Genomic DNA, 25,160 nt, shown 5'->3' on the forward strand with positions numbered 1-25,160 from the left:
GGTTCACTCAAAAGATTTGTTCAAAAGAATCGTTCACCGAATCGCTCGCTACACTTATTTATTTATTCTTGTTTGTTTTTTTACCTCGTGTAGTGTACCTATAGAGGCTTTGCAGTCACGTGGTTTTATCACGTGATTTTGTGTTATGCCGCCATCTTGGCGGTCAACTAGTCAGCTCGTTCCTACGTGTTTGTATGGATTGTCTGATTTCTGCGCTACGTTTTCACCGATTTCTTCCGAATTATGGCTGATTTGCTATCCAACGAAGTTAGGCATTTGGATGAAGACTCCAAGAATCGTCACAGAGAGAAGTTGAACCTTGTTGGCACAACGGATCCGTACCTTTTACCGAGAAGCATGCTAAAATCGCCCGAGCATTTTGCAACAGCCGACCTGCCTGAACGCTCATATCCAGATATTTATAATTACCTCGTCGATTTGTTTTGTAATGGCATTTCATAACTTGACATATTAAAAAACTGAATAGAGTGAAATCATTCAGATACTGTACCTGTCTGTTCAAGTTGCTACCATTTTTATTATTTGTTTATTTTTGCATGATGCCACATCTGATTGGCTTGAAAACTTAACCAAGAAATATAATTCAATATTTACATTGATAACGTTTTCAAGCATCATGAAAAAATAAACACAAAATAAAAACGGGGGGGTGAACTGAAGAAATCATCCCATTCCCTGCCTTGCTGCTCTTGCTGCCTTTCTAAAAATGCACCCAGCATTTTCAACAATCATATTTGTATCATCCCATATTGTATTATTTCACATTTTGTGAAACAAATCAGGGGTGAATAGTTTGTTTACATACCTGATATGAAGTCCTCATTGCATATCCTTGTGTAAATCGTAGGTTTCCATCGTTCACGACGAATATCCGCGATCCATTTATCACGTTTTTTCATGTTCGCCGGAAATCTATAGAAGCTAAGATTTGGTTTATCGCCTCGTCTATTGCTACATCCAACAGCACAGCAGGTATCCGGCATTTTTAAGCTCAAATAGCAGCAGATATAACAAGAAAGCGTGTGTGAGTCGTTGACCGGCACTGAAAAGTTGACCGCCATGATGGCCGCCAAGCTAATGTGGGTAGCTTGATGACGTCAGCTGCAAAGCCTCTATTGTAGTGTCCATGAGGTGTACCTAATCACAGGCCACTTCAAAAGGGAAATCAATAAGTTACACTTGAAAATGGCGGTGTACCTAATGGAGTGTCCGTGTGATTCCCTCGTTAAGTGCACCTGCGTGAAAAGTTTTAGCTCCTGCAGAACGTGAAAGTGACCAAACTTTTCACGCAGGTGCGCTTAACGAGGGTCACTTGGAAAACATGTTGGAACGTGGCCCCGAGGACTAGAGCTTGACACCTGTGACCTTTGACCATGATATTTCCCTAATAAAGTGGCCTGTTATTAGGTACACTTGAAAATGGCGGTGTACCTAATGGAGTGTCCGTGTGACGTCACAGATCAAACAGCCAATCAGTAGGTGGGGGTGAGGGCGGGTGTGGCACTTTTCACTTTCACTTAAGCTTTTTCCCTATTGAAGTGGCCTGTGATTAGGTACACCTCATGGACACTACAATAGGTACACTACACAAGGTAAAAAAAAGAAAAAAGAATAAATAAATAAGAAAGTGTAGTGAACGATTTGGTGAACGATTCTTTTGAACAAATATTTTGAGTGAACTGATTCTAAAGATTCAGTTCTTAACTGGAATGCACATCACTAGTACAAAACATTGCAGCCAACCACCGGCTTCCAGGTCGAAATAGCCAACTGAATAATGACACGGGCTCTAGCTCGGTAAGAACTTGGTTCGATCCCAGGTGTGAGAATGTTCAAAAATGTGCTTTTATCGTGCAATTAACTATTTTCCTTAAATTTTGCGTGGGGTGGGGGCCCAGCTTCACACAGGTCCCATATAATTATAAACAACAATTTTATGTCATCGATGCTACAGCGAGCAGCTCTCTGCAGTTCTAATGACCCTTAAACTGCAACCCTCAATTACACACGGCAGTAAAAAAAAAAAAAAGAAGACAATGACACAGTAATCATGCTTTAACTAAAGATTTTACACACTTCAGTAAGTACATCTGTGAAATCTAATCAAAGAGTTGTGACTTATTTGGCTACGTGACAGTGGCAGCAAATGCACGCTATTAAATAATAATTGTCAAGCAAAAGTGAATGTTATCATCTCTAAAGTTTTGAAACAGTCCTTGTATCAGATCTCATTTGTACAGGTGGACTTTAATCTGGTGGCTGCTGAGAGCATTTGCTGTAATTCTGAGGTCATTCTGCAAATTAACACTGGCATCCACTGTCACATCACTTGCTTGACATTCGCATGACATGCTTGACCATATTTCCAATGCCATCAAATATATAGTGATAATGGAGCTCGGTCTCCCACATGAAGGAGGGCGTGCTGACAACTTTGTTCTTCTCGTCCACATGGACTTCGTGCAAAAGAAAGGTCAAGGTCACAACCGCAAAAGAAGCAGAGAAGTAAAATATAAAGAAGGATTTGATTTGGAAAGGATATGTATGGCTCACGGACAGTGTGGCGCGCACCCATGCTCTTCACAGCCTGCACCATGTTTGTATGAGGCCACTTCCCCCAGAGGCTTTTGTCATCGTGTTCGTAGCCCATGGTCACCTCAAGGCTGGGCAGCACCCGGCATGCCAGCACAGGAGCCGTGCTGGACAGACTGCAGAACAAGCACAATGTCAGCTGGCTACAGCATAGCCTACAAAGCTCACTGGAAGGCTTTTTTTGTCTTTGAATGTTGATTATGGAATTTCATGGCTTCACAGTTAAGGAGCTATATTTTAAAGGTGACAATAAGTGAGTTTGTTTATTCATCCATCTATGTATTAGTTTCAAAACGATCGGAAAAATTCATTAAATTCGAGGAAATAATGATTCACAATATGATAAGTGAAACAGGTTGGTGGAAATGATACAATGAGGAATGTTGTTCCTGGCAAAAAGGAAAAAGGTCATACCCCCTTTTAAAATCCCTCTTAATGCCTGTAATTCTCAGACTTAGCCACCAAGCGTCCCTTCACCTAACCCTGTGTCTGACCTGTTCACCAACCCATCAACCTCCACCTGAACCTTACAAGCTACAGGACATTATTTTAATTACATTTGGTGTCAGCAGTCTGTCCTGTATGTGTTTGGCTTAACTGACTATCACGTGACAAACATTTGTGGGACACATTATAATCTATTGAGCTGATTAATAAAATAAAATACAAAATATTTCATTTAAAAAAAGAACAGCTTTTTCCTAGACAACAATCAGGGTTACAATTGTCATCAAACAATCATTAGTTTCCCCTTGTGTCTATGTACTGAATGTACACTCTCTATTCACCTAAGGGATACTCACCCAATGGGTTTTTGTGAGCGGTGAAAATCTTTGAGGACTCTTTCCACATCCTGGTGCAGCTTGCAGTCTTTGCCATCCTTCACAAAAGAGGACCTCAAGAATACAAAGCCGCATTAGACTTCATCTCCTCCATCCTGTCTGTCTTAACTCATCACTGCTCCTCACAGGTTTTTGATGATCCCGTGACCTCCAGGGAAGATGATAGCATCAAAAGCGTCGACATCCAGCTTGGACAGATCGTGCATTTGCATCATTCCTTCGTTATGGCTGAATCGAGCAGACTCCACCATCACGTTACTGTGCAAAAGCCAAACATGACAGACCAAAATGCGACCAGGGCAACTCAAACTGGACTCCACGTGTGAGACGTACCGGTTTTCTCCAGAAGCAGGCTGCTTCTTCACGTGGTCCATGACATGGGTCTGCCGCTGATTAGGAGCAAACATCTGGAAGCGAGCGCCGTTGCGACTCAGATGGTACATGGTGCTGAGGGCACACGTGGGAGGTGAAAAATGAACTGGGTGGTGAAAAATGAAACACAACCGGTGATACTCACTAGGCGCCCTCGTGGACATCAGTCCCGTCCAACCAACCACATCCCGAGAACACCTGTAAACAGTGGTGACAAAAGTACTCGTGCTCCGTATGTTTTTATTGATTTGTGTCACTTACCACGGCAACGTTGGCGTTCCCCCAATGGCCTTGGTTACCGTGATGGACAAAAGCGGCGGGCTGTTGACCGAGAACAGCCAATGTTTGTTTGCACAAAATAGCCCGGCTCGCTAGCATGATTTAACCTTGATCCAAGATAGAACCACTGAATTCCACAGAGTCTGAAAGACCTTTCGATGTTGGGAAGATTGCATTTCCTGTCTCAGGCCGTGTATATATGACCGGAGTCCAGAGTGTGACGTCAGCAAGTAAGCTGCATTTTCTGAGAAGATTGATGACCGTTTCACCTTGCCCTGCCCGGTTTGCCTCCTCCCTTGTTTGTTTGTCTCATCAACTTAAATCAACTGGGCTTGGTGCCATTTTTTAGCTTTGGGTGCCACGTGCAATATCATAGAAGCATTGACATGCATGTAAAGGAGACCATTTCAAAAGCAAATTCCATAAAGTCTTCAAGTCTGCAAATGGCACTACACTGATTGGTCACTGTAAGTTGTTCAATTTATTCGCAATACATTGGATTTCATGCCGCATAGCGAAGCTGTATGTCCTTTTAAGATGATTAAGTTGTAGGCTAAGGCTCTTACTTGGAGTAACACCATTTACAAAGTTGAGTCGTCAACGTCTAGACTGGCCAACACAGAAATATCTCAGTGAGTCGGGGACGTCAAACTCAATATATTACAACTTCAGAATGTACAGTTCCTGTATGTCAGTACATCGTGACAGACTAGTATAGACAATGTAGCCTATTTCACACGAAAAAATTACATTTATCATTTTACACATTTTAAAGTATGTACTATAATCTTATGCGTGTACATGACATTTGGAGCCCATGGCGATGAGCAAATTTGGGGTTTCCTGCCAGCATGTTTGTGGTTCTTTATCCACAGGAAGTGAAAAACATTCTCTCAGCTCTGTTGGGTTGAGAACAGGCCAGTAGCTAGTCTATTTGACAATGTCAGTAGGCCTAATATTTTGTTTTGCAAGTTAGGAATGACATGGAGGACAAACAGTAACTTAATTTTACAATTTTTAGTTAATTTCTTTGAAAAAAATGCATTTAGTTTGGGTTTGCTGTTCTGTAGTTACGTGCCGTCCTTGAATTTTATTTTTTTTTGCAAGGTCATCCCACTGTTGAAAAAATTTAAATGAATGAATAAATGAATAGAATCTTATTATCCAGGATCAAATCGTTCTGGACGTATGTATGTACTGTGTAAGTTCACACTTGTGCTGGTAGTCTCACTTTTGTAGTTGTAAATGCCAAAACACAAAAGACAAGCAGTACTGTTGTATTCTTACTACTTCTTTTTTCTTTTAATTTATAAACAATATTTACAAAGTGAACATATAATCCAAAATTCAGGAATAAAAATCATGAACTGTGCGAAACAAGAAAGCACACAACCAACTTGGATAACCACACTACCGTAATCACAATTTGAATCCTTTTCGCATTGGTGTCATGAGAAGGTTGTAATATTAGCACACCAAAATTCTCACATAAACAGAAACACTACTGGTTCATACAGTACAAATCAAGTTGTATTGAAACAAATTATATACAAAGGACATGGCAACACCAACTAATGCAGTGAGGTTTCGGTTGAACGTTAATCTTTTATAGTGAAATGGTTTCCTTAATTTCCAACTGTGGCTGAGATTATCCCTCCTTCCCTTCTAACAAAAAAACATTCTTTCTTGTGTCATCTCAAGCAGAGAATGTGACCATGTAAGACTAAACCAGCGACAAGATACACATCTAACTAATCAATAAATAAAGGGCTGTTTGTTTCTTTATAGAAAAGAAATGTCCAAAAATGCCTCAAGTGTTTTCCTGTACTTTTGATACATCAGTAACCAAAGCACATATATTTTGCTAAAACGAGCAAAAAATAATGCTCAAAGCGCCACCCTGAACCCACTAAGAGCCAATCAACTAGTGGTCAAAAGCCAGCTTTGAGTGTAATAATTAGCACTGATCAGGCTACTTGATCAATGACTTCATCAGCCATGTTGACTTGGCATTCTGCTTTAGATGAAGAAGCAAGTCCTACAAGCCATTTACATGCAAATCAACATATTAGAAAGCAAGACTCATTTCTTGGCGCTCATACACTCAAGCGCTTGTCAGTCGTTGAGTGCGTGCAATTGCACGCACCGCATTTAACTATTAAGAGTATTTGCAAATATTGCCATCTGTCTGCGAGCATGTTGATTCAACGAGCGAAGGACGGGGTGGCCTGTCAGGGCGTGTACGCGGGCGGAGGCTGAAACTGGTTGCTGATGTCGTACTCAATGGGGAATGTTTCACTGCTGTCCTCCATCTCGGACAGCAGTTCCAAAGCCTGCTCCTCCTCCTCAGTGGGGTAGTGGCGCAGGAGGTTGGCGGCCGTGGCGAGGATGGAGGCCCCGCCGGCCCCCGCCACCAGGTAGAAGCTGATGGCAAATGTGACGTATACGAGGGAGCCGTGGTTTTTTTTGTGCTGTTGCTGCAGTGACAAGATGAGCTCTGAAGCCCAGTAGCAGAACCCTATGACAGTGGCACACTGCAGCACTATGAGGAAAGAACACAGGAAAATGAGACAAATCTTTTCCAGGAAGTAATGTTGCACGATGAGTCTAAACAGCATGGAAACTATACTTGGTTATCAATAATTTTAAAATTAAATCTGGCAGGACTATTAAAATGATCACTGTTGATATTTTAATTTTGGGCCATAGTATTCTCTATAGGTATAGATACTTTAAGCAGGTATTGTATCAAAGTCTGAATTTTGGTCCCAGGAAGTGGATATTGTGAGGAAGGCTGACCTGTGAGGATATGTGCAAAGGCATATCTCCGTGTGATCTTAAGGGCAGGGTACTTAGGTCCAAACACATCCAAGAGGAATGCAGTCAGGCTGCAAAAGATGCCCAGGAAACAGAATGCTGCGATCACTCGAAGCAACAATATGGTCTGCGGGTTTATGCAGTAATCTGGAAAAACAAGACAGAACAACTCTTCATTTCACAATTCTCACTGTCTCCGAGCAAGTGCAGAGGTCGAGTCCTCGTCCTCACCGTCCAGGAGCTTGGGGTCAATGTAGCCCAGGACATCTGCCACCCCAAGCTCTTGTCTGGGGCATATACCTCCATGAATACGGAGCCAGGCAGGTTCTGCCAGAGATGTGCACAGAGCGGTTATGGAAAGGGCTCCGGGCAGAGCCGAGACCAGACTCCGCTCAGGTGTCTTGGGCAAAGTGCTTCCCCCTCTCCTTCTCCGGCCTCCGGGAACGGCCGAACCCGGCGGGGCATACATGCTCGTCCGGTCCTTAGATGTTGGTTGGTTTTCCCCTCGTCTTAATGACTCCGCTCCTAAGAGCACCCTTGGCAACACCGAACGCGTATCGGATAAACAGCAAAAAAATGTTTTGTCCACAGCGGTCCCAAACCGCCCCCAAATACTTCGGTTTATCGGGGGAATAAATTGCCGACAAACTATGAACAGATGGCCTTCGGGCCTGTTAGCTCTGTTATTAGCGTCTACAGCTAGCTCAAAGATAACGTCAAATAGCGACGAATATTTGACCAGATAAGAAGGAAATACACAGAAAGAAACTGACCATAGATTTTTCAGTTAAGCCAAATAACTGTCCTGGCTGAAATGATAACGATTGCGATTAAAAAAAGAAACCAAAGGACAAACAAAACAAAAGGAAACCTACAAGGGTTCCTGTAGATTTATTGACTTCCTTGTTTCACGACATTCTCCTTCACCGCCGCTTCAACAGGATTTCAGGCACATAGCATTCAGTGCTGACCTCTATAGGTGAATAGTAAAATGACAAGTGTAACTTAACATTGGATTCCTCATATAAATTAACCAATCAACATTTCAATATTACACAGTGTGCTATATACATAAATGCCATAAATATTTCACAATTCCAGCAAAGACGGGTTCCTCCCTTCTTCCACAGGACTATTTTTTATCTGGCTACATGTATAACTCACATATGAAAGTATTTTTTTAAAGTGTGTTCTGTTTGTATAAAATAATATCATCACATTTTCAATTCAATTGGAACTGTTTTTATGTGGCTATGCATATATATAAATATATATATATATATATATATATACATCACATATATACGGAAGATTTTATTGTATTGTTTGGATAAAACCTAAACATTTGTAAAGTATTAGAACCTTGATACTGCAAGGACTATTACTAGTAATAAAAAATAAAAAATACTAGCTATTATTTAGAATATTGAGTGCATTAATGGAAGCGTGTAGAATGAATAATGATTATCTACACTGGATTGGAATTTTAATAATAACCCCAGGGCACATTTATCTCATAATAAATAGAAATAAAATCTCCTTAGGCTTTGCTTACCCAGTAGCGTGTGAGCAGAATTATAACAGTCTAAAAGTGCTTCACCGCCTTTGCACGTAATTACGTCGGTTTTAATTTTCGTTCAGTTTCAACATGATTTGCCACACTGTGTGCAATTTGATCGATAAAATATTTTTCAAAAATAAATACCGGAACTTTTTCCCCCCACAATTCCTTGCGTAAAACAAGATAACAAACATGGCGTCGCTTCCGCAGTAGCAGTGCAGTTAAACTTGATCACTTTGTTCGGCGGGATAAATCCGAGATTGCCATATATTTTCCGCTTTACTAACATTCTGTTCATGAAACTTGACCAACAACATATGTGACAGGCTCATGAAAAAGGGGTGGCGTGGTGTCTTTTCATTTTGAAGTCCCGCGTGGGTTAGCTGTCAAACTAGACGACGCTTTAGCCATGAAGGACAATTTGATTCTGGTTCAGAGACTGAACGCGCACCCAGACTCTCGGTGCTGGTTCGTTAGCTGGAGTCCAAACGGGACTCTCTTGGCCTCGTGTGGGGGCGACAAGGCCATCCGGATCTGGGGACAAGAGGGTGAGTTGCCCCACTCCTCAGCTTCTTCATCTTTAAGCTAACGGCGGATGCACTTTTCGTTCCATCTATGCTCATTTTCTCAGGTAGCTTCACACATCCTACTCCACTCCTGTATTCAAACACATACTATCTGCATACATCATGGTCCATGGTGACCAACTAATACAATCCCAAATTACATAATCAGTAGGATTAAATTCCACAGCTACAACTGTAAAACGTTTAAACTTAAACAACAAATATATAAAGGTTTATATTCTATTCTGCCTGCCATTTTTATTTCATTTTTATATTTGTGCACGTTATTTGACATATTATTGTTGTACTTGAAGCTGAGTCGTGGGTCTGCAAGGGCGTGCTGGAGGACCGCCACGAGCGCACCGTGAGGAAGGTGGCGTGGTCTCCCTGTGGGAATTATCTGGCCTCTGCTAGCTTTGATGCCACCACGTCCATCTGGAAGAAGAAAAATGATGAATTTGAGGTTTGTTTTAGCCTTAAAATAAAAGCTACGAATGTATCTATGGTTCTATGAAATAGAACCTGTTGGAAATGTTTGTCCTCTGAAGAAATGACCAAGGCTTTTCTCTTGTACTTTTAGAACTTGGTTGTGTTGGATGGGCATGAGAACGAGGTGAAATGTGTTGCTTGGGCCCCTTCAGGGAACCTGCTGGCAACATGCAGCCGGGACAAAAGTGTTTGGGTTTGGGAAGGTGTGTGTCAAATGCCATGTTTAAGTTAAAGGGTGTTTGCTGTACAACACAATTGACAACTTGCTATTTCTTTCCCCTCACAGTGGATGACGATGACGAATACGAATGTAGTACAGTACTGAACTCCCATACACAAGATGTTAAACATGTTGCATGGCACCCGACGCAGGACGTGAGTAGAAGCACTTGACCTATTTCTTCTTCCGTGCTCTTTACAGATGTTTATTTTTAAATGTCCATGTAGGTTCTGGCGTCAGCGAGCTACGACAACAACATCTGTATTTACAAGGAAGTGGACGACGACTGGGAGTGTCAGGCCACGCTGCAGGGCCACACGTCCACCGTATGGAGTCTATCATTCAGCGCCACTGGAGAGATGCTGGCGTCATGCAGCGATGATCGTACTGTCAAGATTTGGAAAGAATATCCTGCTGAAAGTGGTCAAGGTGAGTTGACTGGGAAAATGAATTTGTATTCTCGTAGTGTTAATGACCTCAACCTTTTGGTGCTGTGATCAGGTAACATGTCCTGGAAGTGTGTATGCACGCTCTCTGGCTACCATGGACGCGCAGTCTTTGACGTTGACTGGTAAGATTGACACGAGGTTGAATAGTCATTTCATTATGATTCCACATCACCTCATGTTCCCCTCAGGTGTCGTCTGACAGGCGCCCTGGCAACTGCTAGCGGTGATGACGCGGTGCGAGTATTCAAGGAGGAGCCGTCGCCTGACCCTGACCAGCCGCTATTCTCGCTGGCCGCACACATGCCCAAAGCTCACAGCCAGGATGTCAACAGTGTGGCATGGAACCCAAAAGAAGCAGGACTGCTGGTTTCTTGTAGCGACAGCGGTGACATTGCCATCTGGAGATTCCAAGATTAGGACTAAGTGAGGTCAACATTATTGTACAGACCTCTTTGTTGATAGTCACAATTCCAACTGTGAGCTCTAATCTCTCATTCGTCATCATTAATGTACTTATGGTCTAACAAAATGGGGCCCATCTGACAACGTTTTAGAAAAGGTTCCAAATGTTTATATAAGTGATCATGGCAATACAACTACAACGCTTCTTTTTATTGCAATACAAATCTTATTAAAAACAAATGGACTGGTCAAAATTCACTTGAGTTTCATCCCCGACTGTACCACCTTGTATCTTATTGTGACAAGACAAACTTGAATGTCATGGAGCAACAACAAAAAGTGCCTACATGGAATATGAGATCTAAATCATTCTGTGTATTACCAAACTAAAATATTGTTCTTTCTGGATCAGTGTACGTCATAAAGCTGACCTGACCACAAACACAATGCATGTAAATAAAAAGGTCAGAAAACAATTACCAGTACTTGAGTTTAGAGTAAAATAAATCCTACGACATTATGTACAGAAAACATCGGATCGCTTGTGCAGTTTCTCAGATCAGTCCGAGTCACTGTCTGCGTCGCTGTCGGCCTCTTTCACATCCGTGCTGAACTTGTACTCCTGGTCACAACCCATGTAGGCGTCGCTCATGAAGTACAACGTGTAGTTGTGAACGCCCATGGCTGGTGCAACAAAGTCCAGTTTGACCTGTCAGAAAGGATGAAAGGTGGTTGAACAAAAACTGAACCACAGGCTTCACAAAGACCGACGGTGTGGTGAACTGACCTTTGCTTTCTGTTGAAGAGTCAGTCGCTTGATAGAGATGAGGCTGTTGGACTTGGGGTCTCCAATCACGACCCACCAGCCCTCTTCGCGATTCTGGGGAATTGTATTTATTGTTAGATTACAAGTAAATTGTTGACAACATTCGGTGAACTACCTCAACGATCACATTTAGTACAAAGCAGCACAAATAAAATGATGCCTTTACAATGCTAAGGCTCACATTTGACCAACAGTGTCAGAAAGTTTCACAATGATGATGATAGACCTGCGTAGTTCAGACTGCTGTAAAAGATATTCAGTTTTGCGTGACACTACCTTTCTGACGAAATCGAACTTCAAACATACCTGAGGGAACATGGGTGCAATGACAGGCCCGGTGACCTCCTCTTCTCGCTCCAGATGAACCTGAACCAGAACTGGATTGCCACTAAGAAAAAAAGGGGACAAATATGCCTTCAATTAAAGCACTGGTATAATACTGAGACATTAATTTGTCATCAATCCAATATAACATCAAAATCCTTGATGAGGATGAAGCTCAATATGCAAATTAAGACACAAACCTCTTGATGTTGTCCTTATCGGCCACCTCGTAGGACAGCTCAATGTTAGGATAGCGGTTACAGAAGCGAGCCACGTCAGCCATCTGAGCATCAGAGAGCTGCAGCAAAGCACTTCTGTCTTCATCCTCCATCTCCATGATGTCGAAGATGCTCTCCACGCCCTATTTCATTCACGATGGCTTCGTTACTCCAAAGCTCCCAGTACTTGGAATAATCTTGAGACATAACAAGAAGGCGTTTACCTTGTCCACGCAGCGTTTGATGTGCTCTGAGGTGAAGAACGGCAGCTGTTTGAGGTAGGAATCCTTGGACCACATGGCCTGAGTGACCATCTGGGCCAACTCCATAGCCGCCAGGGCAGGACTCAGCCAGCCGTTACTGGACAGCACATCCACGCAGGCCTGGATCAAACGCACCGCCTAACAAGCACAACACCGCAAGGGACGTTACTCAAGCCACCACCCCGGGTAGGCGATACACTAACGACTGCTCCTAAATTGCGCACTTTGCTCAGGATCTCTTCTGTGTCCGACTGCAGCTCGGCACTCAGCTGCATTCTGGAGAGGTGTGCTTGGAGCAGCAGGTTGGTCTTCACGTGGGGGTCGTTGAACTTGGGGTTATTCAGTTTGTGGGGCACCTTCTGCGCCAGCTGCGATTGACAAAACCAGATGCTTGGAATTTGTGATACTAAACAGCACACTTGGCCGATTTGAGCAAGATGCATTTACCTGTCGGAGAAGCATATCCTCGTGATGCCTGATGGGAATGCTTTTATACTCTGCAGCGTTGGAAATGATCTCGATCAAGCCGCGGATCTTTGTCTTGGCGTTGAGGGACATACTGAATAGCTCTGGACAACACAACAAAAACACTCCAGTTGGAATTGAACAAAACACGCGTTGCGGTGAGCCAAACAGCTTGAAGAAAGCATGTGAGTGTTTAAAGGTTTAAGTGTGTGTATGTGTGTGTCTGGGGGGGGGGGAGTAAAAATGATATGGTCCCTCCAGATCACAGATTTGTGAGTAGGTCCGGAACGTACATCGCCCTCCGCTCTAAACAGGGTTCACTTGATTCAAATACAAGGGTACAAACCGATGGTGGTGTAGTTGATGTAGTAGTAGGCGGCGATCATGCCCAAGTTGAGCGGCGCCACATCCATCTCATCTTCGATGCTGATGCACTTGGACTGTTCCAGGTCATGGAGAGTGTGCTCCACCAGCTCCGACAAGTGATCAGACAGGTGGCGATGGGACATGCCTGCCAAAAAGTCAGCACAGTCAGTGGGCTCCAGTCTGGCTTCACTAACCGGCTTGGTTCCTCACCTTGCAGGTTGTAGTAGTTGGGGTTTTGAGTCATGCGACGGTACAGGAATGTCCAAGTCAGGTAGTCCACAGCGTCCTGCTTGTTCTCCACTGTTTTGGTGACAATCTCGGCATTGAAGTGGTCATGGAGACAGTGGTCCAAGTGGGACTCCACAGGCAGAGGCTCATACAGGAACTTCTTGAAGAAGTCCTGATGAAAGGGGGGGGAAAAGCAACACGCTTTAATTGTTGTCGACACAATTCAGCGTCATCTTGAAAATGAAAAGCGCATACCTTCTTGGAGCCCTGACACATTATCACACAGCGTCCCTCGTCATCAAGGATAGGTCTGTTGGCTTTGCCTACCATCTGGAGGACGTCGTATATGGGATAGTCCACATAGCTGCAAGAATGGTGGACGGCATAACATAAACACTAATGTAAGAAGAAATACAACTGACTTTAGCATCAAACAGCTTGAATTATGTGGTTGGCCGTTTGTTTGATTAGATATGCAGCGGAGCCTGAATCTTGATTGTAAATATTGCAGACAACAAGGTATTTTAATCACAGCAGTCAAATTTGTGATCAGCATTAAAACAAAATTTAATTGTGCAGGCCTAAAAATGGCTAGTATTGGAATTTACTAATAACAGCTTTCAGCATATGCTTATCTGTAATTTCTCTTGCTTATGTCTATGTCAGCAAGACCCCAAAATGTACAAAGCATTTCATCTTTACTTACGCATGTATGATACCATTGTAGTACTGCGTGTCCATGACAATCACAAGATGGGCAGAGATGTTGACACCCCAGCAGAGGGAGCGAGATGCCACCACCACCTGAACAGCTCCTGGAAAACAAGATCAGACGATAAACTCTGAAACCTTCACACTCAAATGCAGCGGAGTGAAAGCGCAGAGCATCAGTGGTCATACCTGAGTTGAAGAGCTGCTCCACTATTCTTCGTTCGGTTACAGACAGGCCCTCATGGAGGTAGCCCACACCATTGGCCAGAGTCTCCTTCAGGGTTGCGTCATTTACCTTATCCAGGAAAGGCACAAGGTCTTTCTCAGTGCAATGGAGGAACCTAAAAGATGACAAACATTAACAGTAAACTCTCATTCATTGAGGGGGATTACGTTCTCGGCACCAGCCACTGTGGTAGAAAATCGTACAGTTTTTTTCCTTGCATAACTGAGTTTAATTTCTTCGTCACAGTATACTGTGTAAGTGTATTTTCCACGATGAAGCGAATATATGTATCAACAGGAGGGGAGGCTGACCTCTGAGGAACCACATCAGCTGCACAGAAAGTAAGGATGTCGATGGCCGTGAGGCGAGTCTGCCTACGGGACGGCACAAACACCACCGCTGGTTTGGAGGGCGAGTGCTTCATGATGGCGTGATATACCGGCTTGGCCATGGAGAGCAGGCGAGTCTGAGTGTGACTCACGTTGAAGCCCTAAAACAGCGTAAACACGACTTCAGAGTGGCACATTTAACTTGTTCCTTAACGCCTGACACTTAAGCAGAGTCTGGACAAACGGCTGAGACTTTTCCAAACCTGGATGTGCAGCTCCAGAGGCACAGGCCTGACGTTGGGGTGGAAGTTGAATGTGGCCGTGGTGCTGCAACCCAGCCAGTGAGCCACGTCTTTGGCGTTGGACAGAGATGAGCTGAGGGCCACGATGCGTATGGGCCGCTCAATCTGAGAGGAGATGTACCTCATCCTAGAGCAGATTACTTCCAGGACAGGCTGGTAAGAAAAAAAAAAAAAAAGTCTCACCATCATGATGAACGTCCGAATTAAAATAGAGCAGTTTAGCCTACGACTTAATTCTTACCCCATTTTCTCCTCCAATGAGGTGCGTCTCATCCACAATAAAAAGACTGACATTTTGGACATTCTTCCTCTGCTTCCAGCGGCGAGACAGGATGTCCCATTTATCAGGGGTGCTGACAATTATGTCTCCTTTACCCAACAGTTTCAGATCTGTGCTCGTTTCTCCTGTCAGCAACACCACCTTCTTGTTCAGGAAGTCCTGGAACTTTTGGTGCCAGTCGACAAACACCTGACCAGGGGAAGAAGAGAAAGAGGATTTGAAACTCTTAGGCCTTCATTAGTGTGGTCCAATATGTCCTTAAAATAAAAGCAGGTTTTCCTATCCTCATAAACAGGGTATATACAAAAAATCTCAAGTGAAATGTAATACTTTTTAATACTGTCTTTTTTAATACCAACATGGACAATATATTTTTTCTACACTCTTTGTTTGTTACACTCTTTCACAATCATTCTATTTTATTGGGGATTCAGACAACCAAAGCCTACAACTATGGCATTACATTTTCCTCAAGTACAACATCAGTTAGAGATGCTTTCTAATTAAATACATTTGACAATATTACAGCTACTATTACATATGTTCAACGGTAGGCTAAATCATTAAAATAATCAACAATCCATGAAAATACTTATTATTTACTGACAGTGTTGGGACTAACGGGGATAGAGGTAAGGGCATTAATATATTTCTCGTAACGGATATTCTACTCAATTACTATGTTAATTGTTGTAACGCCGTTACCGTTACTAACAGTGAAATTTGGCACATTACTTATGCTGCTTGGAACGGGTCGACGCGCAATGCAAAAACACCTCTCCGCGGACTAACTTTTGACTAGCTACGCCTCGTGTCAGCTAATCAGTTTCGGGAATGTGTCACATGACATTCTGCGCAATGTAACGGCGGGCCAAAAACAAAACAATAACCATCGCTGACGTCCGTGTGAAGTGTGCACATCCGGCAGAGGTAAACAATTGTCTGGAAATTGTGTGACAATGTATTATTTATTTTACATTATTCTTCAAGAAATATTAAGTTAAATCAAGATTTACTTCCCAGTTCTACCTTCAAATGACATCATACCTGTTCTGCTAGTGCTTCCATGGGGGTGATGTAGACACAGCGACCTTCTGCGTTGTGAAGAAGCATCCTCAGAATAGCAAATTCAGCACAGATTGTCTTTCCGCTCCCAGTGGGGGCTCCCACGAACACATTGTCATCACTGTTGTATATTGCGTTGAACACTGGAGGGACACATAATTAAATTGTATTCAAATCACAAAATGTTCACTTTGGTTCAATGGGGTATACAAAACATTCCCGTTTATTGCACCTTGTGTTTGAATTGGGTTGAAGAAGGGAAACTTGTTCTGGTAGAGGGCCTCAAAGGCAGAGTTCCTGAGAGCTGTGACAGGAAGGGGCTGCAGGTCAAGCAACTCTGTGGGTGGGGGGTACTTCTCAGGCAGGATCAGGTGACGGAATGACACGGGAAGCTGTGTCTCACAAGCTGAAAATATAGCAATTAAAGTTACTTGAAATGTTTACTAAGTCGACACAGAGGAGCCCGGATAAAAGCTGCGCTCACTTACAGAGCCATCGGTCAGAAACCACACGAATGAAGTACTGTGGGGGCAGAGGCTCAAATACGGGGACAAAGAAGGTCACAAGGTGCTCATCTTGGGCGTACTTGGCTTTGAGCAGAAAGTACTCATGGTGCAGGATGACCTCACTGTCAACATCCTCCACCAGGATCCAGAAAGCCTCTGATGAACCATGAATCTAAAACATGCCACATACAAACATATCAGCAACATGTACAAGGCTGCACACCATTTGCCGCCAATGGCAGTTAATCAGTGACCTTGTCATCCCACTGAAAGTCAGGAGTGACGGTGAGCTCCACTTTGAGGGTGGAGCGGGTGATGGGCTGCAGATGGACAGCTAGGTCCAGTTTTGGGAACTGGTGCACATATTTGTGGATGGTCTTGCCCATTTTGGGCATTCGAATCAGCTCCCCTGAAATAAATTTTTAAAAAAACATGATTACTAAGGTTCTGACTGTAGATGGAATTTGAGACTGTAGAAGGAGGGAAACCCAAACCAACCAATCTCATTGTGGTTGAGGTCATAGAGACGTTCGAAGGGAAAGTTTTTCTTCTCAATCTTCTTGATCACCTCTTCTGGCAACTTCTTAAACTGTCTCAGTGGGGACATCGACTGCCACCTGAAAAAAAAACCCTACAAATTAGCATCTTGTCTTTGCTAATCCACCACAAAAATCTTTTGTATATTTTGATGATAGACTTACATTCTCTTATCAATCATTTTGCATAGATTCATGGTTTTGTCTGAGAGTTGAGCCCAGCCTCTGCTCAAAACAATCTCAAAAATAGCTCGCATCAACCTTCCAGCACTCTGCAAGAGGAAAGGAACCGACTTAATTTGGAACAGCGTCGCTCGTATCGTGTCATATTTTGGATAAACATGATCAGGATACACTTAAGAGCACAATTAAAATATATGTAATACAATATTTACCTGTGTCACATACACCATGTCTGCCATAAGGGCAAAGCCTTCCAATTTGAGCTGAGAGATGTATGCCTGAAGCAGCACGTTGATCTGTGAAGACAAAAACATTTTAAAAAAAAGAAGTTAAATAAATAAAACCAACAAACAAAAAACCGAATAAATTAACACATTAAATAAATAAAACATGTTTCAAGAAAGGCGGCGCTAGTTCGCACGTCCGCCTCAGTGCAGAGGTTGCGGGTTAGATTCTGGCTCTGGCCTTCCTATGGGGCGTCAGCTACCTTGGCACTGGGCTCCTCAATGCTTTCCTTCACTGGAATGGGAACTCTCTCCAGCAGCTTCTGGAGTTCCAACTTCTCCTCCTAAAAACAAACCCACAGTATATTGTATCATAAGCCTCCATGCATTATTACGTGTTCTTGTGCTGTGATTCGGGAGTCCATCATACCTCTCTAACTGCAATGTTCTTGAACTCAGAAGAAAGTGAAAAGACACGGAAGAGCTCAATCTCACTGAGGGTTGGTTTAAGCAGCTGGTTATAGGTTTGAACTGAGTCATGTGTGATGTAGAAGTGACTGGCAATACGGCCCAGATCTGTCACCTTTAACGAGATAAAGAGACATATTAGAAAGAGTCTCTTTAAAAAATAACAATAATAATTCACTTTGGCGCATACCTGGAAACTACCAGTCCTTTTGTCGTATTTAATGAGGCTGTTCTTGTCTAGTACATTGGCAGCTGTATGCACCAGGTCAGTGCGGCGCCTCTCCAGCAGGGGATCAGTGGAGCGGTCATCATGGGAGACGCCATACAGTGTTGGGTTGCGAAGCATGCGCACGTACAGGTAGGTGTAACCCAGCCAGTTCACTGCATCCTAAAATGTAGCAGCCAAATGCTTCACACCTTCAGTGATTATTCTAATATTCTACTAATGTTGATGGTGCTTGACAGCAACTCACCTTCACATTCTGAACATTTCCCAGCACAATCTCTGCATTAAGCATGTCAGAAAGCTTGCCCACCATCTGACTCTCTATGGGAAGCTGCTGGTTGAGCAGGGACAGGTAATATTGAAGCTCTCCGTGGGACGTGATCAGGATTCCTTCTCCCTTAGTGTCATACTGAGGACGACCAGCTCTACCAAGCATCTAAAAATGGATTATAATCAATAATGTCATTTACCGGTCAGAGCAGCCTTTATTTCTTTGTATGCTCTCGACACTGACCTGCAAAATGTCCAAGGCACCGAGCTCAGTCCATCTGCCTTTCTCAGGGCTGTAGACCTGTGTACCTTTGATGATGACAGTGTGTGCTGGAAGGTTGACACCCCAAGCCAAAGTTGCCGTGGACACCAGAACTTGAATGTGACGATCAGCGAACAGATCTTCCACCAGCGTACGGTCCACTCTGGTCATTCCAGCGTGGTGTATCGCAAAGCCATAAGGTAACAAATCCTTCAGCTCAAGGTTCTATGAAAGGCAATTCAGGCAAAATGAGAATTCAAGTTCAAAAATAGTGGCTCATTTGATGTTACCTTGCATTGTTCTGCTTCAGTGCGCAACACTTCAGTGGAGGCTGAGCCCTCTCGAAGGAAAAGACCCAGCGTGTCCTTCTCCAAACACATGTCTCGAATAGCCCTGGCTGTTTTTCCAGTCTCTTTCCTGGAGTGAACAAATACGAGCACCTGGCAGAACCAAATATAAGTTAGAAGCCGCCTGAATGTGATTCGCTGTACAGTAAACCTGCGCAACCAAGGTTGAGCCATGCTGCAAATTGCAAAAAAAAAAAAAATGCAATTGACAACGTCCCTGAAGGTGTTTATACAATTATTGCCTCGATCGATAGTTGAATCCCCAATAATCAAACACTAGAATCTAAAAACAGATGAAAACAATGTTTTAAAAATGATATTTAACATTACCCTTAAAATAAGTGAAACCAGGTGAATTAATATTTGACTTCACAACTCAAACAATAACAAACCTTTCACTGCTTCAATACCCACTGAGTTGGGTAAACACAATTGGGGTAAATGTCTGTGACTTACGCTAACAAGCCAGGCTTAACTTGGCTCCTCTTACAAAAATGTCAAACAGTGGAGACTTATTATATATTGCTTCCTTAACAACATTTACTCCATTCCTTTAAGCCAGGGATTTGGCAGCATGTTACAGAAAAATGCAACAATACAACAACACTGCATACAACAGTATGCACTAAAGCCTTGAATAGATTAATTTGTGACTTATTATACTTTATACTGTTTAATTTCAGCATGTGGAAATAACAAAATGATCGGAGGCCAGAGTATTTCTCTTTAACGCAAACCAGTAAAAGGCATACCTGGTTCTTCCCAGCATGCTCCATTATCTTCTCATAGACAATTTCATTCATGATCTGGAAACGTTTAATAGCTTTCTTCTCTGTGATGCCAACATAAGTCTGCTCCAGGGGAACTGGTCGAAAACTGGTGAGAGAATGCCACAAGCGTAATTATTTAGGCCACTTGATATATTTGATCAAACCCAAAAAATACAAAGGCCCTAGCTAAACATTTAACATTTGCATGGCACACCTGTTGTCAAAGTAGAAGAGTCCCTTGGCAGGATCAACACGCAGGCAGGTTGCCACGTCCTCGTAGTTGGGGAGCGTGGCACTGAGACCCAGCAGACGCACGTCTTCTTGAGTCAGCTCCACGTTGCGGATGGTCCTCGCCACGAGAGACTCCAACACGGGCCCACGGTCATCATGTAGCAAGTGAATTTCATCCTGCACAAGCATTCGAATTTGTGACTTCAAACACTTTCTCCAACATGGAGTCTAAAAGAAACACACGGATGGCACTTACAATGATAATGAGGCGCACAAGCTGGGTGTAGGTACGCTCGCCACCTTTTCGAGTAATGATGTCCCATTTTTCAGGGGTGCAGACAATTATTTGAGTAGCATTGATCTCCTCCTTGCATAGTTGGTGGTCTCCTGTCAGCTCAGACACTGTGATTCCATAGCTTGCCAACCGCTGGAGAAGAAAAGAGTAAATCAATCAGAGGGCAAATACGCTGAAACACAGTGAGACATGAAATATATTGGAAGGCAGTGAGACTTACCTTGCTAAAGCTTCCCACCATTTCCTGTACTAGAGAGCGCATGGGTGCAATGTAGATTATTTTAAAGTCATCCACATTTATGGTTCCATCCATGTTTATGTGCTTTCCAATTTCTCTAAGCATTGCCATCAGAGCAACATTGGTTTTACCAGCACCCTGCACACACACACACACACACATCAAAAATGAATTTAGAGCGAAAGCAAATGTGAAAAGACTCTCTGGGGTGGAAAATCCAATGTGTTCCATCAGTGGTCAACCTACCGTTGGCGCACACACAAGCAGGTTCTCATCAGTGTCCATGGCAGTTTTAAACAGCTTGCTCTGGATACGGTTTAGGGTTTTGAAACCTTCAAAGCCAGCCTGTGCATACTTGGGCAGCTTCTCAATAGAGACAAGCACCTAATGACACAATCATGGGAAATAATAATGAAGAAAATAAGAACAAATATTCATCAACGTCGCAGCAAAGGTTATCTGGACCCAACAAAAAAACAAAAACAAACCTCATCATCAGCAAATGGCTTGGGTTTGAGTGCAGGCACATGTACTTCTTCATAACCTTTCCTTTGTTTGCGGAAAGAACCATCTGGAAGCTGGCAACGCTTGTTGGCCATGAAATGGCTTCCCTGGGTGAAGGTTAAGTCTTCAAGGTCCAACAGTTGTCGGGGGGCAACTGCCTGTAGGACAAAGACGGATATTGTAAACAATTTTCCAACTTGTTCATATTAGGGCTGGGCAACAGACAAAATTTCAACATGCTGTGTTGCAACTATATCAACCCTGTCACATATTTACCTCTCCATGGCCTGTGTCCATTGCTTCCATGTCATCCACACGTGACTTCCTTACCCTCTCCCTTCGGGATCGCTCCTCCTATAAACAAAAAAAGAAAAAAGCCCAAAAAATAAGATGTAAATAATAATAATTGCATACTAATGAATGCATAGACATACACCTTACCCGAATTATATCCTCCTTCTCAGTCTCTTGCAGCTGGTACAGAATCTTTGACAGCTCCTGATCAGACTCCATCTTTCCAATGATCCGCTCCTTTTCTGCCTCACTTTGAGCACTTGCCAGCATTGTGCAATACTGAACTGTGGGTTGCGAAAAGAATGCAAACTAAATTTTGATTCACAAGACAATGTAAACATTTGACTGTCCACTATGCCACCGAATGTCTTCATAGATCTCCTCCTTGTTCCGTGCCAGAATAACTCTAATGCAACAAGCACTTACTCATGCGACGATGTTGCCGAAGGATTTTGATGAAGTCAAATGTGTTAAAGCCCAGAAGTAATACAAGCTGGTTTTCACACTCTCTATCATCGCTGGCAGTCTGGAGAAAAGAGACAATAACTCAGTCTATAAGAAAAAACAACCACACAGTGAGATATCGTAAAGCACAAGATGGTTAACAGACCTTGAGGATTTCTAAGACCTCGTCAGCTTTCTTTTGAGAGACAATAGCGTCATCATAAAAGCGACTGAGCTGTCGTTGGAGCCAAAAGGCATCGATGTCCCGTGGGTGGAGGTCCTTCTTCTTGACAGTCATCACATCGCCTGTGGCACCAAGCTGAATGGGGCAGGGGAAAGTTATCAATACACAATCAGGCTGACTTCACATCAACTCGTCAAGCAGATTCACTTACATTGGCTGAGAGAGCACAGCCCACATCAGCTTCCTCTCCTTCACTGTCTTCATCTGAGTGCTCATCGCGCACTTCTCCATACTTGTCTTCATCACCCTCCTGAAGAGTAATACAGTTAAAAATATATATATTTGGCTGCAAAATGAAGGATTCCTCAAACATTTCCCCACAAAATAAACATACCTCCTCATCAGATCCAAATTGGACATTAACACCATATGTTTCATCAATGTTGTCATCTAGAAAAAAATGGATTTGCGGGAAAAAAAATACTTAGTTCACAAACATGATTCATTGGCAACCAGGTGAGCAGGTTTTTTTCTTTTCAACATACCCATATTCTGTAAATCCTTGTCACCCCCATAGTCTGTAATTTTCTTGCCCAAGTTGACCAACACGTGGTAGCGAGTGTCATCAGCAGGTCCAAGAAGCTGCTCAACCTCACGCCGCCTCTCCTTATCCCTCATTTTATCGTTCTTTAGTACTGCCAAAACTTCATCTGCTGCTCCACACAAAATATCGCGTGGCTATAGAGAGACAAGTCATGTCAAATTTACTTAGATAGTGGACATTTATTTGAACCAAATTTCAGATGTTAAAGAGTTTCATTTACAGACCTGATCTCCTAAAGCAGCATGGATGAAGCTGAGCAAAACTTCATAAGTCTCTCTTGTTTCTTTGGTTTTGGGTTTATAAACAATTCCCACCATTTCATCAATGCCCTCTGACAGAAGAGTAAAGCCTTTCATTTTGTTGATGTCATGTCTGTCCTCATCTCTTTTCCGCCTCCTGTTGAACAGAAAATTACAAAGATGACTTGAAAGTCCTGAAGAAATATCTTAAATGTAACTCACAGTAGATGTATTTTAAAATTTCCAAACCACACAGAGTTTTAAGAATAAAAATATCTACTGTCAGACTTCTGTCATACATAAGATCAAGCAGTGAAAATTGTGCAATTTGTGATCAGCCATTTCTGAGATTCCCATGTTTTTTGTGTCATAATGTATTGTCGGAGAATGTGGAAAAATAAAATTCACTTCAACAACTTCAAAATATTTCAAACAAGTGTTGACACACAGCTAACTATCATAAAAATCAAGTAACTGCCTGTATTTATTAACAATGTAAATCCTTCCCATACATGCTATACAAACATAGAACAATATTAATTGAAATTCTTGAATACATTTATCAGGGCAGTACTAACTTGTCTCGTCTTTCTTCCAGTTTTTGAGGTTTGGTCCTCTGAGCTTTATCTCCCATCTTGGTTCCCTCCAGCTTCCCCACCAGGGACAGGACCTCTCCCGTAGGTTCATCTCTTCGTGTGCGGTCGATCAGTGACCGATCAGCTTGTAATACCAAGTTCGAGTTCTATGGTTCACAACAAACACAATGAATCGGGACGAAGTAGCCAGTGATGCTAAACGCTAATTGCTAAGCTAACACGAACCGACAAAATTAAGGACCTTAGGTAAACACATTGTGCATCGTATTAAATAAACACGACAAACCAGATGAAGTTCAGTGCCAAGTATTCTGCAGGAAAATACTCACCGCCTTATATTCATACTGCAGGCTACGAGCGGTCACATCCGCCATGGTGCCACTTTGTTAGCTTTCAGCGCACTTTAAAAAATAATGCAATACAGGCTCAAATCCACCACAAAATTCGTTGCACGTGCTTCTTGCAAGTATATGCAGGAATCATCGGCGTCGGATTTCGGCGTGTATCATGAAAATGTAGATTAAAATAATCCCGTTTCTGTCGAACTCACGCTCGGGCTACGTTACGATTGCGCCGCTAACACGAGCGTACGACAAATTCCTTCCTCTCTCTTTTCCGTTTCCGGTGCAAGATGTCACGGAAGTTGGTGATGCGAACGAAAGTAGCGCCCTCTAAAGGTTATAATAGTCACACAAGTAGCGCCCTCTAAAGGTTATAATAGTAATAGACGCGTGTGTATATCCATCCATCCACCCATCTTCTGTACTGCTTTGTCCCCACGGGGGTCGCGAGTGTGCTGGAGCCTATCCCCGCCGTCATCGGGCAGTCGGCGCGGGACACCCTGAACCGGTTGCCAGCCAATTGCAGGGCACACAGAGACGAACCATCCGCACTCAGCTTACCATGCATGTTTTTGGGAAATGGGAGGAAACCGGAGTGCCTGTAAAACACCCACGCAGGCACAGGGAGAACATGCAAACTCCACACAGGGAGGGCCGGATTGTGGAATCGAACTTGCACCCTCTGAACTGTGAAGCGGAAGTGCTAACCAGTGCACCACGTGTGCGTATGTGCATGTGTGTATGTACGTACGTACAGATACATATACATATGTATATGTAAATATATATAAAACCACATCGGCACATTGAGAGCTACTAGCTTCAAAAAGGTCGGTGACCCCTGTTCCAACACCTTGAGCTCAAGTTACCCAATATGTTGTCAAAATCCTCTATTGTCCTCGGCCCGTGTCCAAACAATGTGATCTGACTCTGTCGCTCTGTCACAAGAACGCCACATGAACACGCCTCAGCTGTCTGAGCAGCTGTTGCAATGACGCCATCTGTGAACTCACTCCCCAAAGGAGTGTGAAAGAACATGTTTTTGAAGCAGACCTTGTGTGTTAGCCCTGTCCGTACAATCTAACCTTCATCTAGAACGCAATAATAGTACTTCCTGTGACCCAGACAAAGCTTGAATGACGCTTGTCGGTGTTATTCATTGAGTGTTGCCAGCTCTTCGTAAAA

General features: G+C 43.1%; 4 protein-coding genes across 4 annotated transcripts; 1 reads left to right on the plus strand and 3 right to left on the minus strand.

The window, feature by feature from the left end:
* Window positions 1-2,069: 2,069 nt before the first annotated feature.
* On the minus strand, window positions 2,070-4,389 carry es1 (ES1 protein, mitochondrial). Its single transcript, XM_037257750.1, has 7 exons — window positions 4,089-4,389; window positions 3,973-4,025; window positions 3,789-3,902; window positions 3,582-3,713; window positions 3,417-3,509; window positions 2,564-2,729; window positions 2,070-2,481 (listed from the first exon to the last, which is right to left on the minus strand). The coding sequence occupies exons 1-7, from the start codon at window positions 4,203-4,205 to the stop codon at window positions 2,347-2,349; spliced, it is 810 nt and encodes a 269-aa protein (XP_037113645.1). The 5' UTR covers window positions 4,206-4,389; the 3' UTR covers window positions 2,070-2,346.
* A 989-nt stretch (window positions 4,390-5,378) lies between these two features.
* Window positions 5,379-7,852, minus strand: tmem127 (transmembrane protein 127). The gene is made up of 3 exons (XM_037257751.1): window positions 7,155-7,852; window positions 6,906-7,070; window positions 5,379-6,648 (listed from the first exon to the last, which is right to left on the minus strand). The coding sequence occupies exons 1-3, from the start codon at window positions 7,390-7,392 to the stop codon at window positions 6,338-6,340; spliced, it is 714 nt and encodes a 237-aa protein (XP_037113646.1). The 5' UTR covers window positions 7,393-7,852; the 3' UTR covers window positions 5,379-6,337.
* Window positions 7,853-8,653: 801 nt separating this feature from the next.
* Window positions 8,654-10,868, plus strand: ciao1 (cytosolic iron-sulfur assembly component 1). Its single transcript, XM_037257748.1, has 7 exons — window positions 8,654-9,032; window positions 9,365-9,513; window positions 9,631-9,742; window positions 9,826-9,914; window positions 9,987-10,188; window positions 10,261-10,330; window positions 10,397-10,868. The coding sequence occupies exons 1-7, from the start codon at window positions 8,894-8,896 to the stop codon at window positions 10,623-10,625; spliced, it is 990 nt and encodes a 329-aa protein (XP_037113643.1). The 5' UTR covers window positions 8,654-8,893; the 3' UTR covers window positions 10,626-10,868.
* snrnp200 (small nuclear ribonucleoprotein 200 (U5)) lies at window positions 10,806-24,259 on the minus strand. The gene is made up of 44 exons (XM_037257723.1): window positions 23,964-24,259; window positions 23,617-23,780; window positions 23,024-23,195; window positions 22,741-22,933; window positions 22,590-22,645; window positions 22,407-22,505; window positions 22,178-22,330; window positions 21,994-22,093; window positions 21,715-21,851; window positions 21,550-21,627; window positions 21,258-21,431; window positions 21,016-21,153; window positions 20,752-20,907; window positions 20,493-20,663; window positions 20,220-20,413; window positions 19,988-20,111; window positions 19,179-19,328; window positions 18,871-19,113; window positions 18,604-18,792; window positions 18,321-18,518; window positions 18,093-18,245; window positions 17,926-18,006; window positions 17,651-17,734; window positions 17,421-17,527; window positions 17,218-17,336; window positions 16,974-17,128; window positions 16,702-16,891; window positions 16,446-16,619; window positions 16,196-16,356; window positions 15,110-15,337; window positions 14,830-15,021; window positions 14,549-14,727; window positions 14,201-14,352; window positions 14,007-14,115; window positions 13,556-13,664; window positions 13,283-13,472; window positions 13,053-13,217; window positions 12,689-12,810; window positions 12,466-12,609; window positions 12,203-12,379; window positions 11,961-12,121; window positions 11,743-11,824; window positions 11,398-11,490; window positions 10,806-11,319 (listed from the first exon to the last, which is right to left on the minus strand). Exons 1-44 carry the CDS (start codon window positions 24,006-24,008, stop codon window positions 11,170-11,172), a joined length of 6,411 nt encoding a protein of 2,136 aa, XP_037113618.1. The 5' UTR covers window positions 24,009-24,259; the 3' UTR covers window positions 10,806-11,169.
* Window positions 24,260-25,160: the final 901 nt, after the last annotated feature.

This window comes from Syngnathus acus, chromosome 9 (assembly GCF_901709675.1).
Source record: "Syngnathus acus chromosome 9, fSynAcu1.2, whole genome shotgun sequence".
NCBI classification, from domain to species: Eukaryota; Metazoa; Chordata; class Actinopteri; order Syngnathiformes; family Syngnathidae; genus Syngnathus; species Syngnathus acus.